The sequence below is a fragment of the Rhinoraja longicauda genome, chromosome 11 (genome assembly GCF_053455715.1).
Source record: "Rhinoraja longicauda isolate Sanriku21f chromosome 11, sRhiLon1.1, whole genome shotgun sequence".
NCBI classification, from domain to species: domain Eukaryota; kingdom Metazoa; phylum Chordata; class Chondrichthyes; order Rajiformes; family Arhynchobatidae; genus Rhinoraja; species Rhinoraja longicauda.
In genome coordinates, this window is record NC_135963.1 from 19502308 (window position 1) to 19523038 (window position 20731).

General features: G+C 43.5%; 1 protein-coding gene across 1 annotated transcript in view; it reads left to right on the plus strand.

Annotated features, from left to right (window-relative positions):
- The window catches only part of LOC144598354 (BTB/POZ domain-containing protein 19-like), a 105932-nt gene that overhangs the window by 79954 nt on the left and 5247 nt on the right, over positions 1-20731 (plus strand). The window contains exons 5-7 of the mRNA XM_078408415.1: positions 4921-4989; positions 11647-11778; positions 13250-13375. Of these exons, the coding sequence (XP_078264541.1) occupies positions 4921-4989; positions 11647-11778; positions 13250-13375 (327 nt within the window). The remainder of the gene's footprint in view (positions 1-4920; positions 4990-11646; positions 11779-13249; positions 13376-20731) is intronic.

Genomic DNA, 20731 nt, shown 5'->3' on the forward strand with positions numbered 1-20731 from the left:
CTGGAAACTGTTCAATAGATGCAGGCTATACCAGTTTACATTTATAGCTCTGATGGTTAACAGGACCCTATGCTCCTCCTTTTCCATCCTGAATATGCTGCCGTCTCTTCCTGGAAATAATATTCCAGTTCTTCGCTCATGTGATCTTTTAGCTTTGATGAATCTTGACATGTGATTTTATTACACAGCTGTGGAAGAGAGAAAATTGACAGTTTGTCTTAAACTTTGCCCAATTTTCTTTTCTGTAAGCTTGCAGAAGAAAATTGTTTATTTGGGTCAATTTGGTGTTACAGGCGCGGATTATTATTTCAACATCTTAAATATCCATTCTCTTCACAGTACACGTACTGTAATTACAGTATGTGCTATCTACAATATGTACCGCAGTAATTTGGCAAAGATTTCTTTCACAGCGCCTCCTCCAACCCCATGCCTCCAATACCTTGAAGGGCAAAAGAGCAGCAGAATGTCGCACAATGTCACTCCAAAAGACGTACAGGTATATAGGTTAATTGGCTTGGTAAATGTAAAAATTGTCCCGAGTGGGTGTAGGATGGTGTTAATGTGCGGGGATCGCTGGTTGGCGCGGACCCGGTAGGCCGAAGGGCCTGTTTCCGCGCTGTATCTGTATCTCTAAACAATAGTATCAGGCCAAATAACCATAATCATCAAGTTGGTGCTTGGTAAATGTTCGAGCAAATGAGCCACCTAACATAATCCCGATACTCTCAATTATAACTTTTCAACCCATCATTCAATACTCTTTCAAAAAACAATTCACTTTCCAGCCAAATTAGTCCAAACAGTTTATATTCTTCCTCTTACTGCCTACTGCCAGGGACTGAAGAGTGAGAAACTTGCAAAGAGGACTACTTTGGAGGCAGAGGTACAGTTATGGGATTGCTTCGCATCGGTGGATTGGGCTATGTTCAAGGATTTGTCAGTGGAATTGAATTAATATGCCACGGCCGTCACCGACTTCATAAAGAAATGTGTGGACGAGTGTGTAAATGCAAAGACATTCCGGGTCTTCCTCAACCAGGAGCCCTGAATGAAGCAGATGATTTGTAATGTACTGAAGGTTAGGTCTATGGTGTTTAGACTGGCGATCCAATGACAAAGAAGTCAAGGTATAACGCCAATGAAAGCCATTGCAAGTGCAAAGAAACAATTCCAGACTAAGCTGTAGTCATAGGTAGATGCTCAACCACTTTGGCAGGGTTTTAACACTATAACCTTCTACAATGTGCTATACAAATAAAATTGACTTGACTTGACTTGACTTGACAAGGCAAAACTGGGTGGTTTAAGTAGCAACGACACATCATTTCTGGATGAACTCCATGCCTTTTATGCATGCTTTGAAAGGAGGAACAAACCTACACGAGCCCCAAAGGTCCCGGAGGCCCTGTGATGGTCTCTGAGGCTGATGTCAGACCATACTTCAAGAGGGTGAACCAACTCAAAGCATCCGGCCCAGACAGCATGCCTGGCCTATTACTGATGATCACATTAGAGGCAGGAAACATGTTCCCAATGTTGGGGAAGTCCAGAACAAGGGGCCACAGTTTAAGAATAAGGGGTAGGCCATTTAGAACAGAGATGAGGAAGAACTTTTTCAGTCAGAGAGTGGTGAAGGTGTGGAATTCTCTGCCTCAGAAGGCAGTGGAGGCCAGTTCGTTGGATGCTTTCAAGAGAGAGCTGGATAGAGCTCTTAAGGATAGCGGAGTGAGGGGGTATGGGGAGAAGGCAGGAACGGGGTACTGATTGAGAGTGATCAGCCATGATCGCATTGAATGGCGGTGCTGGCTCGAAGGGCTGAATGGCCTACTCCTGCACCTATTGTCTATTGTCTATTGTCTATTGTGTGGATCAACTGACCAGCGTATTCAAGCATATCTGCAACCTACTTCAAAAGAGCATCTGTTGTACTGATGCCCAAGAAGAGCATGGTGACCTGCCTCAATGACCACCATCAGGTAGCACACACACCCACCGAAATGCAGTGCTTCAAGAGGCTGGTTATGGCACAAATCAATTCCTGGCCTCAGAAATGACTTGAATCCACTTCAGTTTGCCTTTTGCCATAACATATCGACAGCAGATGCCATCTCAATGATTCTCCATTCTGCTTTGGACCATCTGGATGACAAGAATTCCTACGTCAATAGACAATAGACAATAGGTGCAGGAGGAGGCCATTCGGCCCTTCGAGCCAGCACCGCCATTCAATGTGATCATGGCTGATCATTCTCAATCAGTACCCCATTCCTGCCTTCTCCACATACCCCCTGAATCCGCTATCCTTAAGAGCTCTATCTAGCTCTCTCTTGAAAGCATCCGGAGAATTGGCCTCCACTGCCTTCTGAGGCAGAGAATTCCACAGATTCACAACTCTCTGACTGAAAAAGTTTTTCCTCATCTCAGTTCTAAATGGCCTACCCCTTATTCTTAAACTGTGGCCCCTTGCTCTGGACTCCCCCAACATTGGGAACATGTTTCCTGCCTCTAACATGTCCAACCCCTTAATAATCTTATACGTTTCAATAAGATCTCCTCTCATCCTTCTAAATTCCAGTGTATACAAGCCTAGTCGCTCCAGTCTTTCAACATAAGACAGTCCCGCCATTCCGGGAATTAACCTAGTAAACCTACGCTGCACGCCCTCAATAGCAAGAATATCCTTCCTCAAATTTGGAGACCAAAACTGCACACAATACTCCAGGTGCGGTCTCACTAGGGCCCTGTACAACTGGGCCCTGTCAGACTGCTGTTTATTGACCATAGCTTGGTCAGGACAATCAACCCCTCCAAACACAATCTCCAAAATCAGGGCTTCTGTCCCTCCCATTGCAACTGGACCCTTGACTCTCTCATTGACAGACCTGCAAAGTGGTAACAATATCTCCTCCTCAATGACACAGGTGCTCCTTCAGCAGAGGTGTACCTCAAGACAGTGTACCTAACACCCTGCTCTACTCAGCCGGCCAGGCAGCATCTCTGGAGAAAAAGGATGGGTGTCGTTTCGGGTCAGGTCCCTTCTTCATAGTCTGCCTGACCTTCACTATATGTCTCTCTTAAGCATATACCAACATCTGCTGTTCTTTCCGACACTCCCTGCTCTACTCCCTGTGTACCCGCGACTACGTGGCTAAGCACAGCTCCAATGCCATCTATAAATTCAACGATGACACCAATGTTGGCTGAATTACGGGTTCTAATGAGCCAGCATAGAGGAGAGATAGAACACCTAGTTGAGTGATGCCACAACAGCAATATCATTCAATGTCCACAAAAATAAGGAATTAATCGTTAACTTGTCAGTTTTCATTGGTGAGTCAGCGTTAGAGAGAGTCACCAGCTTCAGAATACCAGGGTGTTATCATCTCAGTTGATTGGGCCCAAATATGGATGTAATCATGAAGAAGGCATGCTGCTTTCTTACAAGTTTAGAGTTATGACAAGCCACCGGATAACTTCTCAAATTTCTACAGATGTACTGTAGAAAGTATCTTAACTAGTTATATTATGGGCTGGCATAGCAATTCAGATGCACAGGAACGCAAAAGGCCGCAGAGAGTGGTGGAGTCAGCCTAGTCCATCACAGCTACAGCGTTCATCACCATCGAAGACACCCAAAAGACAGCATTTGTCATCAAGGATCCCCAACATCAGCGCCATGCCCTATTCTCGCTGCTACCATTGGATAGGAGGCACAGAAGCCTCACGTCCCACACCAGATTCAGGAACAACTCCTTTCCTACAAGCATCATTCATGAACTGACCCTCATCTTATCACTGCAGCGGATCATTATGGACCTCTTGCACTGTCATGGACTTGTTTTCTAATTGTGAATGAACTGCAAATGCTGGTTTATCAAGGAAAGGCACAAAAATGCTGCAGTTCCGGCAACATCCCTGGAGAACATGGATAGGTGACTTTTTGGATGGTGACCCTTCTTCAGACCGAAGGGCCCTGACCGATACATCACCTGTCTGTGTTCTCCAGGGATGCTGCCTCACCAGCTGAGTTACTCCAGCATTTTGTAACTTTCCTGTCAAATTGCCTTTTTCATTTTCACTGTCATATATAACTTATGTATAATTTATGTATAGTTTATATTTGTGTGTGATCTTTGAGTCTATGTGCCTGTGATGCTGCTGCTTGCAAGATCTTCAATGTAGCTGTTCTTCACTGTACTTGCGCACATGACAATAAACCTGACTTGACTTGTCATCCAGTCTTGTGGCCAGATTTCTTAAAGTACGCTTTCATCATATATCTCTGACGATAGTGCACACAGCCTGAGGAGACATATTTGAATCATTGACAGCAGTTTCATTGTTCCTGCGCTAAACCACACATGCCTGGCAACCCCAAACTTGTCGTCTGTTTCTCTGTAATTACTGCCAAAATATCCAGGCTTCCAGTACATTTTTACAGAAGTATGTAAGTGGTGTTCAGGATGTGACTGTGTGCAGTTGGGAATGATTCCTTTGTCACCTGTACCACCTATGTGGGCGGCACAGTGGCGCAGCAGTAGAGTTGCCGCCTTACAGCGCTTGCAGCGCCGGAGACCCCGTCCGATCCCAACTATGGGTGCTGTCTATACGGAGTTGTGTGTTCTTCCCATGACCGGGTGGGTTTTCTCCGAGATCTTTGGCTTCCTCCCACACTCCAAAGACATACAGGTTTGTAGGTTAATTGGCTTGGTATAAGTGTAAATTGTCCCTGGTGTGTGTGTAGGATAGTGTTAATGTGCGGGGATCGCTGGTCGGTGCGGATTCGGTGGGCCAAAGGGCCTGTTTCCGCACTGTACCTCTAAGCTAAAACTAAATTAGATTTAAAAAATGTACCATGTATTTCAACAGCAAAAACCCTGCAAGATATTGATAATTTATCTTGTTGTATTTCCACAGGCAGCAGTGACATACAGACAGACCAACATGGAAGACAAATGTTTGGCTTTCATCCAGAGCCACACTAAAGTAGGTATTGAATAAGGTCAACTTATACACCAGGTGGTGGGCCTCTCTTTTAGATGAATTGGTTGATTTACCCGTCTGACAAAAGGATTCAATCGAAAGCAAGCTCAGACCACAGGCTTGCACCGCCAATTGTTTCCATTTAAGCAGATTGAAAAGATCAGTGTTTCGTCACGTTTGGGTCCACCAAACGTACGAAATAGAAGCATCAGTTTGAAATAAAGTGCAGTTGATTGCTGCATATTGCCACAGAAACACGCTCAGTTATCAACAAGTATTTTTAATGTATCTTTTACTGGGTTATTTATGATTGACATTTATCGAGTTTGTGCTCTGCTTTCCCAGGATGAATGCAGAGTATAATTTGGTTTTTATCGTGGGTTGATCGATGGAAAGCATAGATACCAGCCCTGTGGCTCATCAAGTCCAACCCGACCATTGATCACCCGTTTACACTAGTTCTATGTAGGAAGGAACTGCAGATGCTGCTAAACCGAAGATAGACACAAAAAAGTTGGAGTAACTCAGCGGGACAGGCAACACCTCTGGAGAGAAGGAATGTGTGATGTTTCGGGTCCAAGAAGGGTCTCGATCCGAAATGTCACCCATTCCTTCTCTCCAGAGATGCTGCCTGTCCTCGCTGAGTCACTCCAGCTTTTTGTGTCTACACATTCTATGTTATCCCACTTTCGCATCCACTCCCTATGCACTAGGGGCAATTTATGGTGGCCAATTAATCTACAAACCTGCAGTTCTTCGGGTAATGGGAGGAAACAGGAGCACCCGGAGAAGACCCACATGGTCACAGAGAAGTCGTGCAAACTTCACACAGGCAGCACTCCAGCTCAGGGTGGGACCCAGGTCTCTGGCGCTGTGAGGCAGCAGCTCTACCAACTGCGCCACTCTGCCAAGTGTTGACATACGAAAGATAAACCACATCCTGCCTCCGTTCTTTAAGTTATTGTTTTGAAGGACGGATGTTTTATGAGAATTGGAAATGTATTTCCATCTGGCACATTTGGTATAAGTATGCCTGGAATAAGTAGCCACGGCATTCTGGGGAATGTTGATCTTAACCTCTCTCACCCATAGGCACCATAGTCCATTTGTACCTTGTATTTATTCACTTGTACTTTGTATTAATGTACTTGTACAGGTATACTCAACTTGACTTGTACATGGTTGGTCCTCACTGCCATCGTTATGCAATTATTGATCATCTTTGTTACCTTCTTGGCTTGCTTCCACTGACTTCCGCAGCTCTCTTATCAGATGCAACTGTGAAATTTCCCCTCCTTTCGTCCACCTACTGTTGGAATTTCCAAACTTTTCATCACTGTCCCAGAATTTGGAATTCTGTTATTTAATATTTCTTCGGATCCCCCAATGTTTTAAAGCCCCGCTTCTGGAAATCCTCTGCCAGGTTCCGCAATTAGTGTTTCGTGGAGTGCACTCTGCCTAATGATCTGCCCAAGGCATTGTTTCACATGAAAGATGCGGTAAAGTATATTTAGACAACATCTGTTCATGGTTATGATTCAGCAACATTTTTGGATTAATATCCCTTTCTTCAGCTTTCTTCTCCTGACTTTTCAGTCTTGACTGGAATTTGCTTTCATGCTGACCTTTACCATCTTGGTCATTTTCCCTGCACCAGACTACCTCCCCAGTAAATGTAATGCTGACAGGAAGGAAGGATCAGCATAAGTGCTGATTAAAGCAGCTATCAATTTTATGTTTATTAGTTGGAAACTCGTCAATTTTTCAGCCTATCTTTAAATTTATTTTTTCTGTTGCAGTGGTGTGCCACTGAACTGTCAGTTTTAGGACTACACGTTCAGGCACTCTGCCTCTTGCAATGACGCTATTCCCCACTTTCACTTTCTCCGTCTCCACTGCATCTGTTCCGAAGAGGAGGTTTTCCATACTCGGACATAAGTTCATAAGTCAGGAGCAGAATTAGGCCATTCGTCCCATCGAGTCTACTCTGCTGTTCAATTACGGTTGCTCTATCTTCCTCCCTCCACCCCATTCTCCTGCCTTCTCCCCTTAACCTTTGACCCCCTTTATTAATCAAGAACCTGTCATTCTTTGCTTGAAAAATACCCAAAGACTTGTTCTCTACAAGCGTCTGTTTGTAGACATGGTTTCCTCCCTGCTGTCATCGACGGATCCCTCATTCCCGTCTCCTCTGTGTCCGTCTCTTTAGTGAAAACAGAAACAAAGTATTTGCTTTGTACCTTGCCTACATGCTCAGGCTTCGAGCACAAATTCACTCCTTTATCCTTAAGTGGCCCTACCCTCTCCCTGATTACACTCTTGTTTTTAATGTAGGTGTAAAAGTCTTTTGAATTTTCTTTAATCTGACATGTCAAAGTCCGTCTTGTGGCCCTGTTTGACCCTTCTAATTGCCCGGTTGAGTTCTTTCCTCCTCTCTTTAGGTCCGTCAAAGGCCTTGTTTGATTCCATCCTCTGAAACCTTGCATGTACTTCCTTTTCTTTTTGTCCAAATTTACAACTGCTTTTTGTTATCCAAGGTTCCTTTACTTTGCCATCCATATCCCTCCCACTTACTGCAATACGCTGCTTCTGAACTTCGATCAACTGGCCTTTAAACGACTCCCACATGTCAGATGTGGACTTACCCAATAACAACTGCTCTTAGTGTACCCTTCCAAACTCCTGCTTAACTGCGTTGTCATTTGCCTCACACGAATTTAATACCTTCCCGCAAGGGTTAAAACAATCTAAAAACTTATGAAGTTATGATCACTATCTCCAAAATGCTCTTCCACTGTAACACCAATCATCTGGTCAGCCTTGTTTCCCACCACAAGGTCCAGTATATTCTCTTCTTGGGTTGCACTATCGATATACCGTTTCAAGAAACCATTCTTGGATACACCTCACAGATTCTGCCTGGTCCAAGCCTTTGGCACAGTCAATATTGGGGAAGTTAAAGTCATCTACTAAGACAACCCTGTTGCTTTGGCATCTTTTGGTAGTCTGTCTACATGTCTGTTCCTCTATCTCCCACTTACTTTGCCCGATGGTACAATCGCATTAAATTGCTTGCACATTTCTTATTTCTAAGCTTGATCTATATCCCCTCAGTGGACAAACCCTCCAGTATATCCACAACTCTCCACTTCTTTTGCCTCCCTCTTGATCACTTCTGAAAAACGAAACCCCGGAATATTGAGCTGCCGGTTGTTGTGTCCCTCTCGCAACCACATTTCTGCAATGGCCAAAACACCATAATCCCAAGCATTACTCCAGGCTCGAAGTTCATCTGTTTTCCCCAAAGTACCTCTTGCATTTAAATAAATACACTTCAGCTCATCAGCATCACCATCTTCCTCTACCTCTCCCTGCCTGTCCTTCCTTTGAGACTTACTGGTCCTAACCTCTACCTTCCCATCATTTCTTCCAATCTCTGACCTACTACTGGTTCCCACCCCCTTGCCTCTAGTTTAAACCCTCCTGGGTGGCACTGGGTACTATTGCTAATCCCTCCTCCTGTAGTTCAAATGCTGGAATGAAATACAGTTTTAAGTTGTCTTCTCAATATTGTGGCCTTGTCCTTCCAACTGCACTTCTAGTATTGTTCTTCCCAATCAGCTTGGTACACTGTCGATGGCTTTTTGCTTCCCTCTGTCCCACACACTGCTTCGTGTGAATTCCCTGGAAGAGGTCATAGTATCGCAAACACAAGTCCACCGTTCTGCTGCCAAGATGAGGGATATGGCTCTCCAGAAAGAAACATCATGAAACAAATAAAGTTCACAAGTTCACAAATTATAGGAGTAGAATTAGGCCATTCGGCCCATCAAGTCTACTCCGCCATTCAATCATGGCTGATCTATCTCTCTCTCCAAACCCCATTCTCCTGCCTTCTCCCCATAACCTCTAACACATGTACTCATCAAGAATCTATCTATCACTGCCTTAAAAATATCCACTGACTTGGCCTTTGTGGCCAAGAATTCCACAGATTCACCGCCCACTGACTAAAGAAATTTCTTCTCATCTCCTTCCTAAAAGAACGTCCTTTGATTCTGAGGCTATGACCTCTGGTCCTAGACTCCCACCAGTGGAAACACCCTCTCCACATCCACTCCATCCAAGCATTTCACTATTCTGTATGTTTCAATGAGGTCCCCGCTCATTCTTCTAAACTCCAGCAAGTACAGGCCCAGTACCGACAAAGGCTCATCATAGGTTAACCTACTCATTCCTGGGATCATTCTTGTAAACCTCCACTGGACCCTCTCCAGAGCCAGCACATCCTTCCACAGATATGGTGCCCAAAATTGCTCACAATGCAAGAGAACCTGTAGCTTTACCTACACCCCGGGGGTTCCTGTCCATAGCTCGTGGCCACATTATTGTGCATTAAGCTATATTTGTCCACCTATTCCAATCATGCACCTCTCCTTGTAAAGTCACAGGATATTAATAGTGTCAATGCTGCCTGATCTTTCAACACAGGAACACCGGGGCAGATCACACCAATTGTCTCCTGGTCTTGGTCGAATGAGCCGGCAACATAATTTTCCTGTTGCTCTATCCTAACCTATGAGTGAAATAATCTACCTGTAGATTCTTCAGTTTTGCACAACTATCACCACATTTCACAAATGCAAGTTTAAAAAAAAAATCTCTGTGAATTTAACTTGAATACAAATGTTGCTCAAGTTGAGGCTGTCAAACTTTATTGGCTCTTCCGTCTTTGAGAAGAGTGAAGCATGCTCCTCGAGTTACTGAAGTGCCCAGGCAGACCTAGGATGATGTAGTGAGGCAAAACAAAAATCCGTGACGCAATCATGAAACACTTGGCATCTGCAGCAGCATCATTGAAGATGATTTGGACTGCATCCCAGCCAAATACCCATTAATGTTTCAAGGCATTGGCGTCCTATTTTGACCCAACTTCCTTTTCTTTTGTCCTGAACGTCTCTTGAATATTTTAAATTTGTAATTTTGAAAGGGGATTGATATGGTTCAGTAAAGGAGGTTTATTAGGGAAATTAATCTGGACAGAAGTGTAACCTTGCTGCTTTGGTTAGAAGGTGGATGGATCATGGAGCATGGATCAGGGCTTAGGGGAAGGTCTGCAGAGCGTTCCGTAACTGGGGAACTGGATGCCTTGAAAGAAGAAATAAAGATTTATTCGTCCAGGTTTGTAATGGAACCCAGAAGACATTTTAGAGTATGGGGATAAGAGCAGATGTTAAAAAAAAACGAGCGCATGGGCAAAAATATGACAAATGGAGTTGAATACGAAAAATTGTGAGAATATCAATGTAGATTCTGAGGGTGGAATAAAACTAATGTCAAAATATCTTCTTCATAGTCTCTTTGTTGACAAGAACTCGGCTTGCAAAGAAATAGAGCAAACCCTGAAAAGTTAACAAATGGCCTCTGTTTTGCTTTTTAGAGCAAACTTGAATCCAATTTCATGCTGAGTTTGTTGATTTCAGCACATGGTTTGTAGTTTCTCAGAAAAATTAGTGCTGTTACTGGAAATCGTTGTCTGGTGAGTCCTGCAGCAAAATGCATGTGTTAGTAATGGGTGAAAAACAAATTTGGGTTTGCAAATTGACGACTGAAGTTGAATTGAATTGTGTTGAATTGACTTGTGCAGACTGAAAGGAAGAGACAGAGGCCAAAGAGGAAAATTAGACTTGCATTAAATATCTCATCTCAAGATACTTTAAAACACTTTACAGTCAATGTAATACATTCTAAATAGTAACATTGTGAAATATGACCTGACTTTCTGCACAATGAATTCAATCTTGAATTTTTATTGTGGGATTTCAGAACAGAACAAATGCTTTTCCCGGTTCTCATAACTAGAATATGATATCCAGAACCAGGGGTCACAGTTTAAGAATAATGGGTAGGCCATTTAGGACTGAGATGAGGAAAAACTTTTTCAGGCAGAGGGTTGTGAATCAGTGGAATTCTCTGCAACAGAAGGCCAATTCACTGGATGTATTCAAGAGAGAGATAGATATAGCTTTTAGGGCTAACGAAATCAAGGGATATGGGGAGAAAACAGGAACAGGGTACTGATTCTGGATGATCAGCCATGATGATATTGTATTGTGCTGGCTCGAAGGGCCGTATGACCTACTCCTGCATCTATTTTCTATGTTTCTATGTTTTCATATCTCAATTAGATCTGATTTAATTGCAGAAACTGCATTATCTACAGGCAGATGGAATTGATTGCAAACAATTTCCTTAACGTGTATGATACTGCTAATGTACGAGGTGATTGCTGGTTGGGGTTGGCGCGGACTTGGTGGGCCGAAGGGCAGGTTTCCGCACTGTACCTCTAAACTAAACTAACCACTAAAAGGAAGGCACCGAAAAAAATAGAAATAAAGAAATCTTCACATTCTAGGAAAAACACAGAGCCAACATCTCCAAATAGAAGAAAAATAACAAAGAGAAGAAAAAAATACTCTATGAATCAGCTTGTATTTACAATTCAAAATGTGAACGATTCTATGTGTTGAAGATCTTTTTACTTATTCAGTCCTGAATATTCATAGAGAATTAATGAACAGATGGTGTACCCAAATGTGTCATTTTCTTTGTATTTACACAGTCAGTTGTAATGAATGGAATCATTTGATCTGTCTGCAGAGTATTGTGAAGACTCAAGGCTTTCATGAACTTTCTGACCCTGCCTTGCTTGTTATTCTGCAAAGTGACCTGCTCACCATCGATGAGCCCGATTTAATTAACTTTGTCAGAGAATGGGTGCACGTTAACTCAGTAAGTATATTCACGTAAACCTTGACTGAGATCCTCTGATGCTATCTCTCAATTGTGTCTCATTTCTAGGCACTGCTCACGTAGAATGATATTGAAGTACAAATCATCAGATAGTTTATGTGTATTTCTTTCCATATTTCCTTTCTGGCCATTTAATCTGTGCTGGCTCATAGAGTAATCCCAATCTGCACTATTGTTTTCTACTGTAGCCTATTCTGCCTACATTTCACCAACTCCCATGCCCAATCCCTTGACATAGGACGGTACAGCACAAGAATAGGCCCTTGGACACATGTCTTTGCCAAGCATGATGCTAAATTAAACTGATCCCTTGTGCCTATATCCATATCGCTCCATTCCTGTGCCCAGCTAAAAGCTTCTTAAACGCTAGCATTTTAGACAATAGACAATAGGTGCTGGAGTAGGCCATTCGGCCCTTCGAGCCAGCACCGCCATTCATTGTGATCATAGCTGATCCTACACACTCCCTACATACTCGGGGGTAATTTACAGGGGCCAATCAATCCACACATCTTTGGGATGTGGATGGAAACCACATTTGTGGATTTTAATCTTCTGGATTACCCCCCAGGAAGGACCTTGTCAAATGCCTAACTAAAGTCCATCTGCTGCCCTATCTTCATCAATCATCTTCATCACCTCTTCAAAAGATCCAATCAAGTTTGTAAGACATGGAGACAAAAAAAGACAGCAGATATTAGAATGTGGAGGATACAAAACTGAGTAGATCAAGCAGCGCTGTGAAGATTTGTGCTGTGCATTGGGAATTCCTCATCTTAACAAGCTCCAATCCACCAAATAATAAAAGGCAGGAAGGCTGAATACAGACAGGCTGCACTAGTTCTTTGCAGGCAGAAGGAAAACTATTTCTCCACATTCCGCAGATGAAGACGCAAAAGTAAGCTTCCTCAAGTATTTCTTCAGTGGCTGATAGCATTCCCTTCAATAACCACTTCTTGGACAGTTGTAGGACTGGATAAAAAAACTAGCTCTTTCATGGTGCACACTCCATTTAGTTTTATTTATCCATCTTGAAGCAGGCTCTACTTTGCAATTTCAATTTGACCTAATTTCTGAACCCTTGCAGGTAAACCTAAAAGCAAAAAGGAGCAAAATTATAACTGCAAAAGTGTGTGGGATCAGGCATTTTCACAGACCATGTATTCCTTGGAAACAAGCCATATCCTTGCTATGCACTGCCACATTTTGCAGATTGTTACCAATGCCATGTGCTCAAATGTGAACTCGGGCCCACTATACTGGCTGACATATCTGACTGTTTATTCTAAATCTAGTAATGAACATGAATTATACACTAAAACGCTAATTGATGATGCAAAATTTAAAGATAAGACCAATACACCACTGCACACATCAACTGCAAAAGATTCTGTTTTGAGGTGAGACTAAACCTAAAATGCACTTCTGTCACTTTTAACCTCCAACACAGGTAGTTCTTGACAAGTCAATACCAGCAATAGCAAACGGAGTTGTACATGAATTACGCCTTTTTCTCTTGACCCCTGATGAACTGACAAGCTTGGAAGCTGAAAACGAGAAAGATAACTTAATTCCCGTAAGTTTTAACCTGCATGCATTTTGAAGGGACCGCATCCTCATGAAACAAAAGCAACCAAACTTTATTTGTTGTGTAGGAAAATAATTGCAGATGCTGGTACAAATCGAAGGTATCACAAAATGCTGGAGTAACTCAGCAGGTCAGGCAGCATCTCTGGAGAGAAGGAATGGGTGACTTTTCGGGTCGAGACCCTTTTTCAGAGTCTGAAGACGGGTCGAGACCCGAAACGTCACCCATTCCTTCTCTCCAGAGATGCTGCCTGACCTGCTGAGTTACTCCAGCATTTTGTGATACCTTCAAACTTTATTTGTTTATCAACACCGATAAATGCTATGAATCATTTTTAATTAATTGTGTTCTTGGCAGACCAGAGTAAAAATGACACACGTTCTTCTCTAACAATATATTGAAGTTGTTTATAGATATGTGAAATAGCTCATTGAATATATACAAGAAGACAGTGGCAGTTTATGGACGTTTTGTTTGTAGATTAATCCATAAGTACATGTTATTTTAAGGGCAAATATTTTTAATATTACCATTTATAGAATTGTTCCAAGGAGTGTGCATAGGTTCTATTTTAAAGTATGGATGATCTGTTTATATAGCAAATGCTTGTCAGAGACGAAAAACAGATGCCTGCTTGATCAGATTGACTCCATTGTAAAGAACAGTCAGACCTCAGGAGGCATCTCACAGTCTACATCAGCTCTCAGTATACTTTACAATGGTTTACATCTCAGAGTATAGGGTCTTTGTGGATTTTGTAAGATAAATTATTTTTTTAATGTCCCAAATTGATTTACAAAAAAATCAAAAATGCCCCTCATATTGCTGAAATTCTTTACATAAAACTGAAGGGAGAGCTGCCTTTTCATATTGTACATAACTCCAGGAACTGAGAATTGTAAAACAGGGCAGGAAAGATCTTTCCTCGTGTCATCTGGAACCAGATACTGCAGAGGATGACTCACTCACAATGCAGTTTTTGGTAGCTTCTAGGATTAAGCCAAATAATTTTGCACCTATCAGTTTATTTCACTTTACAATCTCTTTCTAAATCGACCAAATAAAACAACCTTTTTTAACTGAGGAACTTTTGAAATTACACTATCTCCTGCTGTTGGAATTTGGCACTTTCAAAATTACAATTCCCTCTATAAAATTCTCTATGTAAATGGCAATTTTGCTTCATTCATTCACCCTTGCTCCTCTGGTAGTGAATCCAGAAGTTGACCTTGTTCCCAAAACGCCGCCTCGCCTCCAAACCCAATTTTTTTATTGATATACGGTAAACCATTATTACGTAATGTGTAGGAAGGAACTGCAGATGCTGGTTTAAACCGACGATAGACACAAAAAGCTGGAGCATCTCAGCGGGACAGGCAGCGTCTCTGTAGAGAAGGAATGGGTGACGTTTCGGGTCGAGACCCTTCTTCCCACTTCATAATGGATTCCGGTCACAGAGGATGGACCTACTGCCCTTCACCGCCAGGCTGCATCTCCGACGCCCATGCCAAGCCCACACCGCCTCCCCGTCCGCTTCTAGGCTGGGCTGCCAACATCACCCCCGGTCCACACCGCCTCCCCAACTGCGCCCAGGCCGGGCTGCTGACGCCATCCCTTGCCAGCACTGCACCCCCAGCCGCTTCCAGGCCACCTGGAAGCCTGTTGCGGGCTGCTGCGCCTGTTTCCGCCACAACCACGACCCTTACCTGCACTCCGGCCAGCCGTGGGCCGCCATCTATGACTCCGCCGATCCCAGCCTCAGCTCACCCGGATTCTAGGCCCAGTTCCAGACCCAGAGGCTGAAGAAGGGTCTCGACCCGAAAGGTCATCTACCCATGTTTTCCAGAGATGCTGCCTGACCTGCTGAGTTACTCCTGCACTTTGTGCCCATTTGTGTACTGACCAGCATCTGCAGTTCTTTGTTTCTACTACTTATACAATAATGATCCTTACTCGGTAATAGCGGACAATTGGCAAGAACAGACTCTTCTCTCCTCCCTCCCCCATATGGTCCGTTATAACGAGGGTTTACTGTACTTGCTTTCCCTTTTTGCTCCTTCTCAACATCTTGAATGATAAACTCAATAATTTTGATTTGTATTCCGAATCCCTTTGGCCATTCTCCTCAGATTATATTATCACACTGCCTCTAAAACTGTGTACTGTGTGCAGTTTTGGTCTCCAAATTTGAGGAAGGATATTCTTGCTATTGAGGGCGTGCAGCGTAGGTTTACTAGGTTAATTCCCGGAATGGCGGGACTGTCATATGTTGAAAGACTGGAGCGACTAGGCTTGTATACACTGGAATTTAGAAGGATGAGAGGGGATCTTATTGAAACGTATAAGATTATTAAGGGGTTGGACACGTTAGAGGTAGGAAACATGTTCCCAATGTTGGGGGAGTCCAGAACAAGGGGCCATAGTTTAAGAATAAGGGGTAGGCCATTTAGAACGGAGATGAGGAAAAACTTTTTCAGTCAGAGAGTTGTAAATCTGTGGAATTCTCTGCCTCAGAAAGCAGTGGAGGCCAATTCTCTGAATGCATTCAAGAGAGAGCTAAATAGAGCACTTAAGGATAGCGGAGTCAGGGGGTATGGGGAGAAGGCAGGAACGGGGTTCTGATTGAGAATGATCAGCCATGATCACATTGAATGGCGGTGCTGGCTCGAAGGGCCGAATGGCCTCTTCCTGCACCTATTGTCTATTGTCTCTAAAACCTCTTGTCTCTGAGGATACAACGGATGGACCAGCCAATGCGTACCCGGCTCATGCCATCTCCCCACCCGTTTGGAGCCCCGCTTTCCGACCCCACCTGTGACTCACAAGATGCTCCAGCGAGCCCTTCTTCACCCACCCCACGATCTGGTGACACAGCTGTTGTGCGGCTCATGTTGTAGCCCCTGGGGACAGCGCTTTCTTCAGTCCGACAGGATGCGATCAGTCACCCTGGGGCTCCCTCCCCTCCCACCTGCTGCTGGTTGCTGACAACGGTGTCTTTGTCTGCTGTCCACTCGCCTGTCACTGCCTCCTCCTTCTCCCGTCGCTCTGCACACTCCAATGAATATTATGAATTCAAGATTGCTGCAAACATGCTGTAGTGGTTTATAAAATAAAGACACAAAATCTGGAGTAACTCAGCCGGCCGGGCAGCATCTCTGAAGAACAAGGATAGGTGACGTTTTGGCTCGGGACCCTTCATTTCGTGTTGTAGCAGTTGTTTCCTTATGCAGTCTGGGTGCCTATTATGTCAAAGGAGGCTGATCTCATCGCCCTGTACTTGCAGGGGTATGGGGCGTGCAATGATTGGACTCCCTTATGTTCTGTATGTTGCATGTGCATGTTGATGAACACCAGGCCATCATCTCCTATACTGTTATTGGCAATCTGCCCTCCAAGCAAGCAGACAGAGGAAGGGTCCCGACCCGAAACGTCACCTTCCCGTGTTCTCCAGGGATGCTTCCTGACCCGCTGAGTTACTCCAGCATTTTGTGTCTTCACTTATGTTCTTGACCCATTCTCCAGATCTTAAACATGTGCCCTTCTTCAACTTCCCCATATGCCAACACTCGGTGACTTGCTACTTGAAATGATTTGAAGACTACGCTAAAAAAAACAAGAACCTCAAAACCAAAGTAGGCAAACAGCCATCAATTTCAAGTACAGCAAAATTGCTTTGACTGCATTGAACAGTACAACTATAGTAATGTTTCATTTCTGATATTAGACATATTGCACAATGAGAATTAATCTAATTTCTTTCAAACACTGTTGTGGGATCTGTTATGTTTAGCCAAGACCTGCAAGTGCTGCTGTCATTCCCTCTGCACGGATTCCCTTGGCAAGTGTTTTTCACATCCCCTCAGCACCCTGTCCCGCTGACAGCACAGATTAACCAATTAATCATTCATTCAGCATCCTAAAATGCTGACAGTGATAGAGATTTATCCAATTAACTATTCCCAAAGCACCTGTCCTGCTAGTAATATAATGGTTTAACTAGTAAATCATTCCTATGAAATCTTACCTGGCACCCTGTACATGGGTTTAACCATTTAGGTTTAGGTTTATTATTTATTGTCACATGTACCAAGGTACAGTAAAAAGCTTTGTTTTACATGTCATTGAATGAATGAATGAATGAATGAATAAGTTTATTGGCCAAGTATGTGCATATACAAGGAATGTGCCTTGGTGCTCCGCTCACAAATGACAACACAAACATACAGTTAACAATTAAGAATAAAGCATAACCACATCAAAACAATAAGGATACAACATTACAGTCTAAACATGTGGGTGAAAATAAACCAGAGCAAAAAAGGGACTACAGACTTTGGTTATTGAGTAGAACTATCACTCGTGGAAAAAATCTGTTTTTATGTCTGGCTGTGGCTGCTTTGACAGTCCGAAGTCGCCTTCCAGAGGGAAGTGTTTCGAAGAGTTTGTGCCCAGGGTGAGAGGGATCAGAGATGATCTTGCCCGCTCGCTTCCTGGCCCTTGCAGTGTACAGCCGTCAATGGGGGGAGGGTTGCAGCCAACATCCTTCTCAGCTGTGTGAACGATCCGTTGCAGCCTCCGGATGTCATGTTTGGTGGCTGAGCCAAACCAGACCATGATGGAGAAGGTGAGGACGGACTCAATGATAGCAGTATAGAATTGGACCATCATTGCCTGTGGCAGATTGTGTTTCTTCAGTTGCCGCAGGTCAGACAATATTATACATAAATATAATCAAGTCAAACGTAAGTATAATAGGTAGAGCAAAGGGGAAGGTGCAGAGTGTGGAATATAGAATATTTCGAGAGGGCTTATATACAAAAACAGGATGTAATGCTAAGGCTTTATTAGATGCTGGTCAGGCCGCATTTGGAAAATTGTGAGCAATTTTGGGCACCATATCTGTGGAAGGATGTGCTGGCTCTGGAGAGGGTCCAGAGGAGGTTTACAGGAATGATCCCAGGAACGAGTAGGTTAACATATGATGAGCGTTTGACAGCATGGGGCGTATTTTCGCTGGAGTTTGGAAAATTGAGGGGGGGGGGGGATCTCATTAAAATGTACAGAATAGTGAAAGACTTGGATAGAGTGGATGTGGAGAGGATGTTTCCACTAGTGGGAGAGTCTAGGACCAGAGATCATAGCTTCAGAGTTAAAGGACATTCTTTTAGGAAGGAAATGAGGAGGAATTTCTTTAGTTAGAGGGTGGTGAATCTGTGGAATTCTTTGCCACAGAAGGCTGTGGAGGCAAAGTCAGTGGATATGTTTAAGGCAGAGGTAGATAGATTCTTGATTAGTAGGGGTGTCAGAGGTTATGGGGAGAAGGCAGGAGAATGGGGTTAGGAGGGAGAGATAGGTCAGTCATGATTGAATGGCGGAGTAGACCTAATGGGCCGAATGACCTAATTCTACCATCACTTATGATCTTATGATGATAGTTCTCAGCATTGCAGTTCCAGAGGTATGTGTAGGAAGGAACTGCAGATGCTGGTTTAAACCGAAGACAGACACAAATAGCTGGAGTAACTCAGCGGGTCAGGCAGCATCCCTGGAGAAAAAGAAGAGGTCTGAAAAAGGGTCTCGACCAGAAACGTCACCTATTTCTTTTCTCCAGAGATGCTGTCTGACCCGCTGAGTTACACAAGCTTTTTGTGTCTGGTTCCAGAGATATAGTCTATGATGTAGTTTGGAGAATCAGGCTGAAGACTAGCTTATAGAACGACCGTTCAGAAGCCTGATAACAGAGAGGAAGAAGCTGTTCCTGAGGGTGGTTGTGCACGCTTTCAATCTTCTGTATCCTCTGCCTGATGGGAGCTGGGAGAAGAAAGAATGATTGAGGTGGGAAAAGTCTTGGAATATGTTGGCTGCTTTCCCGAGGCAACATAGAATGCAGACAGAGTCGGTGGTGGGAAATCTGGTCTATGTGATTTAACTATTCACACATCACACTATCCTGCTGATATTACAGGGGTTAATACTTCTGTGCCTGCACTCTAATATCTGGATTGCTTCTCTTTAAATTCTCCCCACAAAAGCAGAAGAGGGACCAAAGTATTTTGTTAATATCAAGATAGCAGAACTGCTTAACAACGGGACATTGTTAACGAATGGACTACTGCTTACTTGCTTCATATTTGCATCACCTCTTCCCTCCAGAATTTTAGGCGTCCATTCGGTGAAAGTTTGCAAAATGTGCCTGTTTTCAGAAAAGCTTCTGCATAATGAACGTACTAGGAGTACCAGGGCTCCCAATTCCTGAAAAAATAGGTGCACATTGCAAGTTTTGAGAGTAATCATGGCATGACATGAAGGAAATAATGGTGAAATATTAGAGCATTAAAACAAAGAATGCGGGGAATGATAATGTAGAGTCTCATAATATAAGAAAATAACTGCAGATGCTGGTACAAATCGAAGCTATTTATTCACAAAATGCTGAAGTGACTCAGCAGGTCAGGCAGAATCTCAGGAGAGAAGGAATGGGTGACGTTTCGGGTCGTGACCCTTCTTCAGGGCATATTACTTGCCCTGCTGACAATATAAAGATTTAACCAGTTAATCATTCCCATAGTCCTACCTGGCTGGCCTATTTAACCTATGTAAAATGGATTCAGTTTGAAGAGATTTAGAGAGACAAATACAATTATTCAAATTTTGCTGTTGCAGCAAAGACGAAACTTCATGCCGAGAAACTGAATTGTGTTCTTTTCAGAGTGTGCTAACTCCTGCCTGTACCATTGCTAACGGAAACACAAAAAACGTGAGATTCATCAGAAAGTCGCTTAAAACAGTGATGAGGTGGTATGCATCCTGAATAGCACACACCCAGAAATGTGTTGAAACGGCACCTGCTCTGTTATAATGGCCATAACTTAATGTGATGTATCATCAGCCATCTGAGAAAGGCAGCACCCCTCAAAGGCACACTCCCCATAGATGCTGCCCTGGAAGAGAGAGAAACTGCAGAGGAGGGTAGTTTGTGAGGGGAGAGGGGGATGGTGCATGGGGTGAGGAAGGTGATCACTTAAAGGGACATGGATGTGTTCATCATAGACACAAGTAAGAAAAGAGGCGCTTGTGTTGGATGGGGTGGGGAAGGTGATAAACTGCCATTATCATACAAATGTTCTGCCAGGAAGTGGCTACAGATTGTTCTCTAGATGTGGAAAGCACCATTCATTTGGGAAATGCGCATTTTACTTGTGACCTCAGGATATATTGTCCAGATGAGTTGCAGACCGTTGGAACCAGTTGCAGACTGATCATGGATTCATTCATTGAGTTCTTTTTATGAAAAGATCATGGACTACATCCCACTACATCCTATCTTTGTCCCGCCCCCTCCCC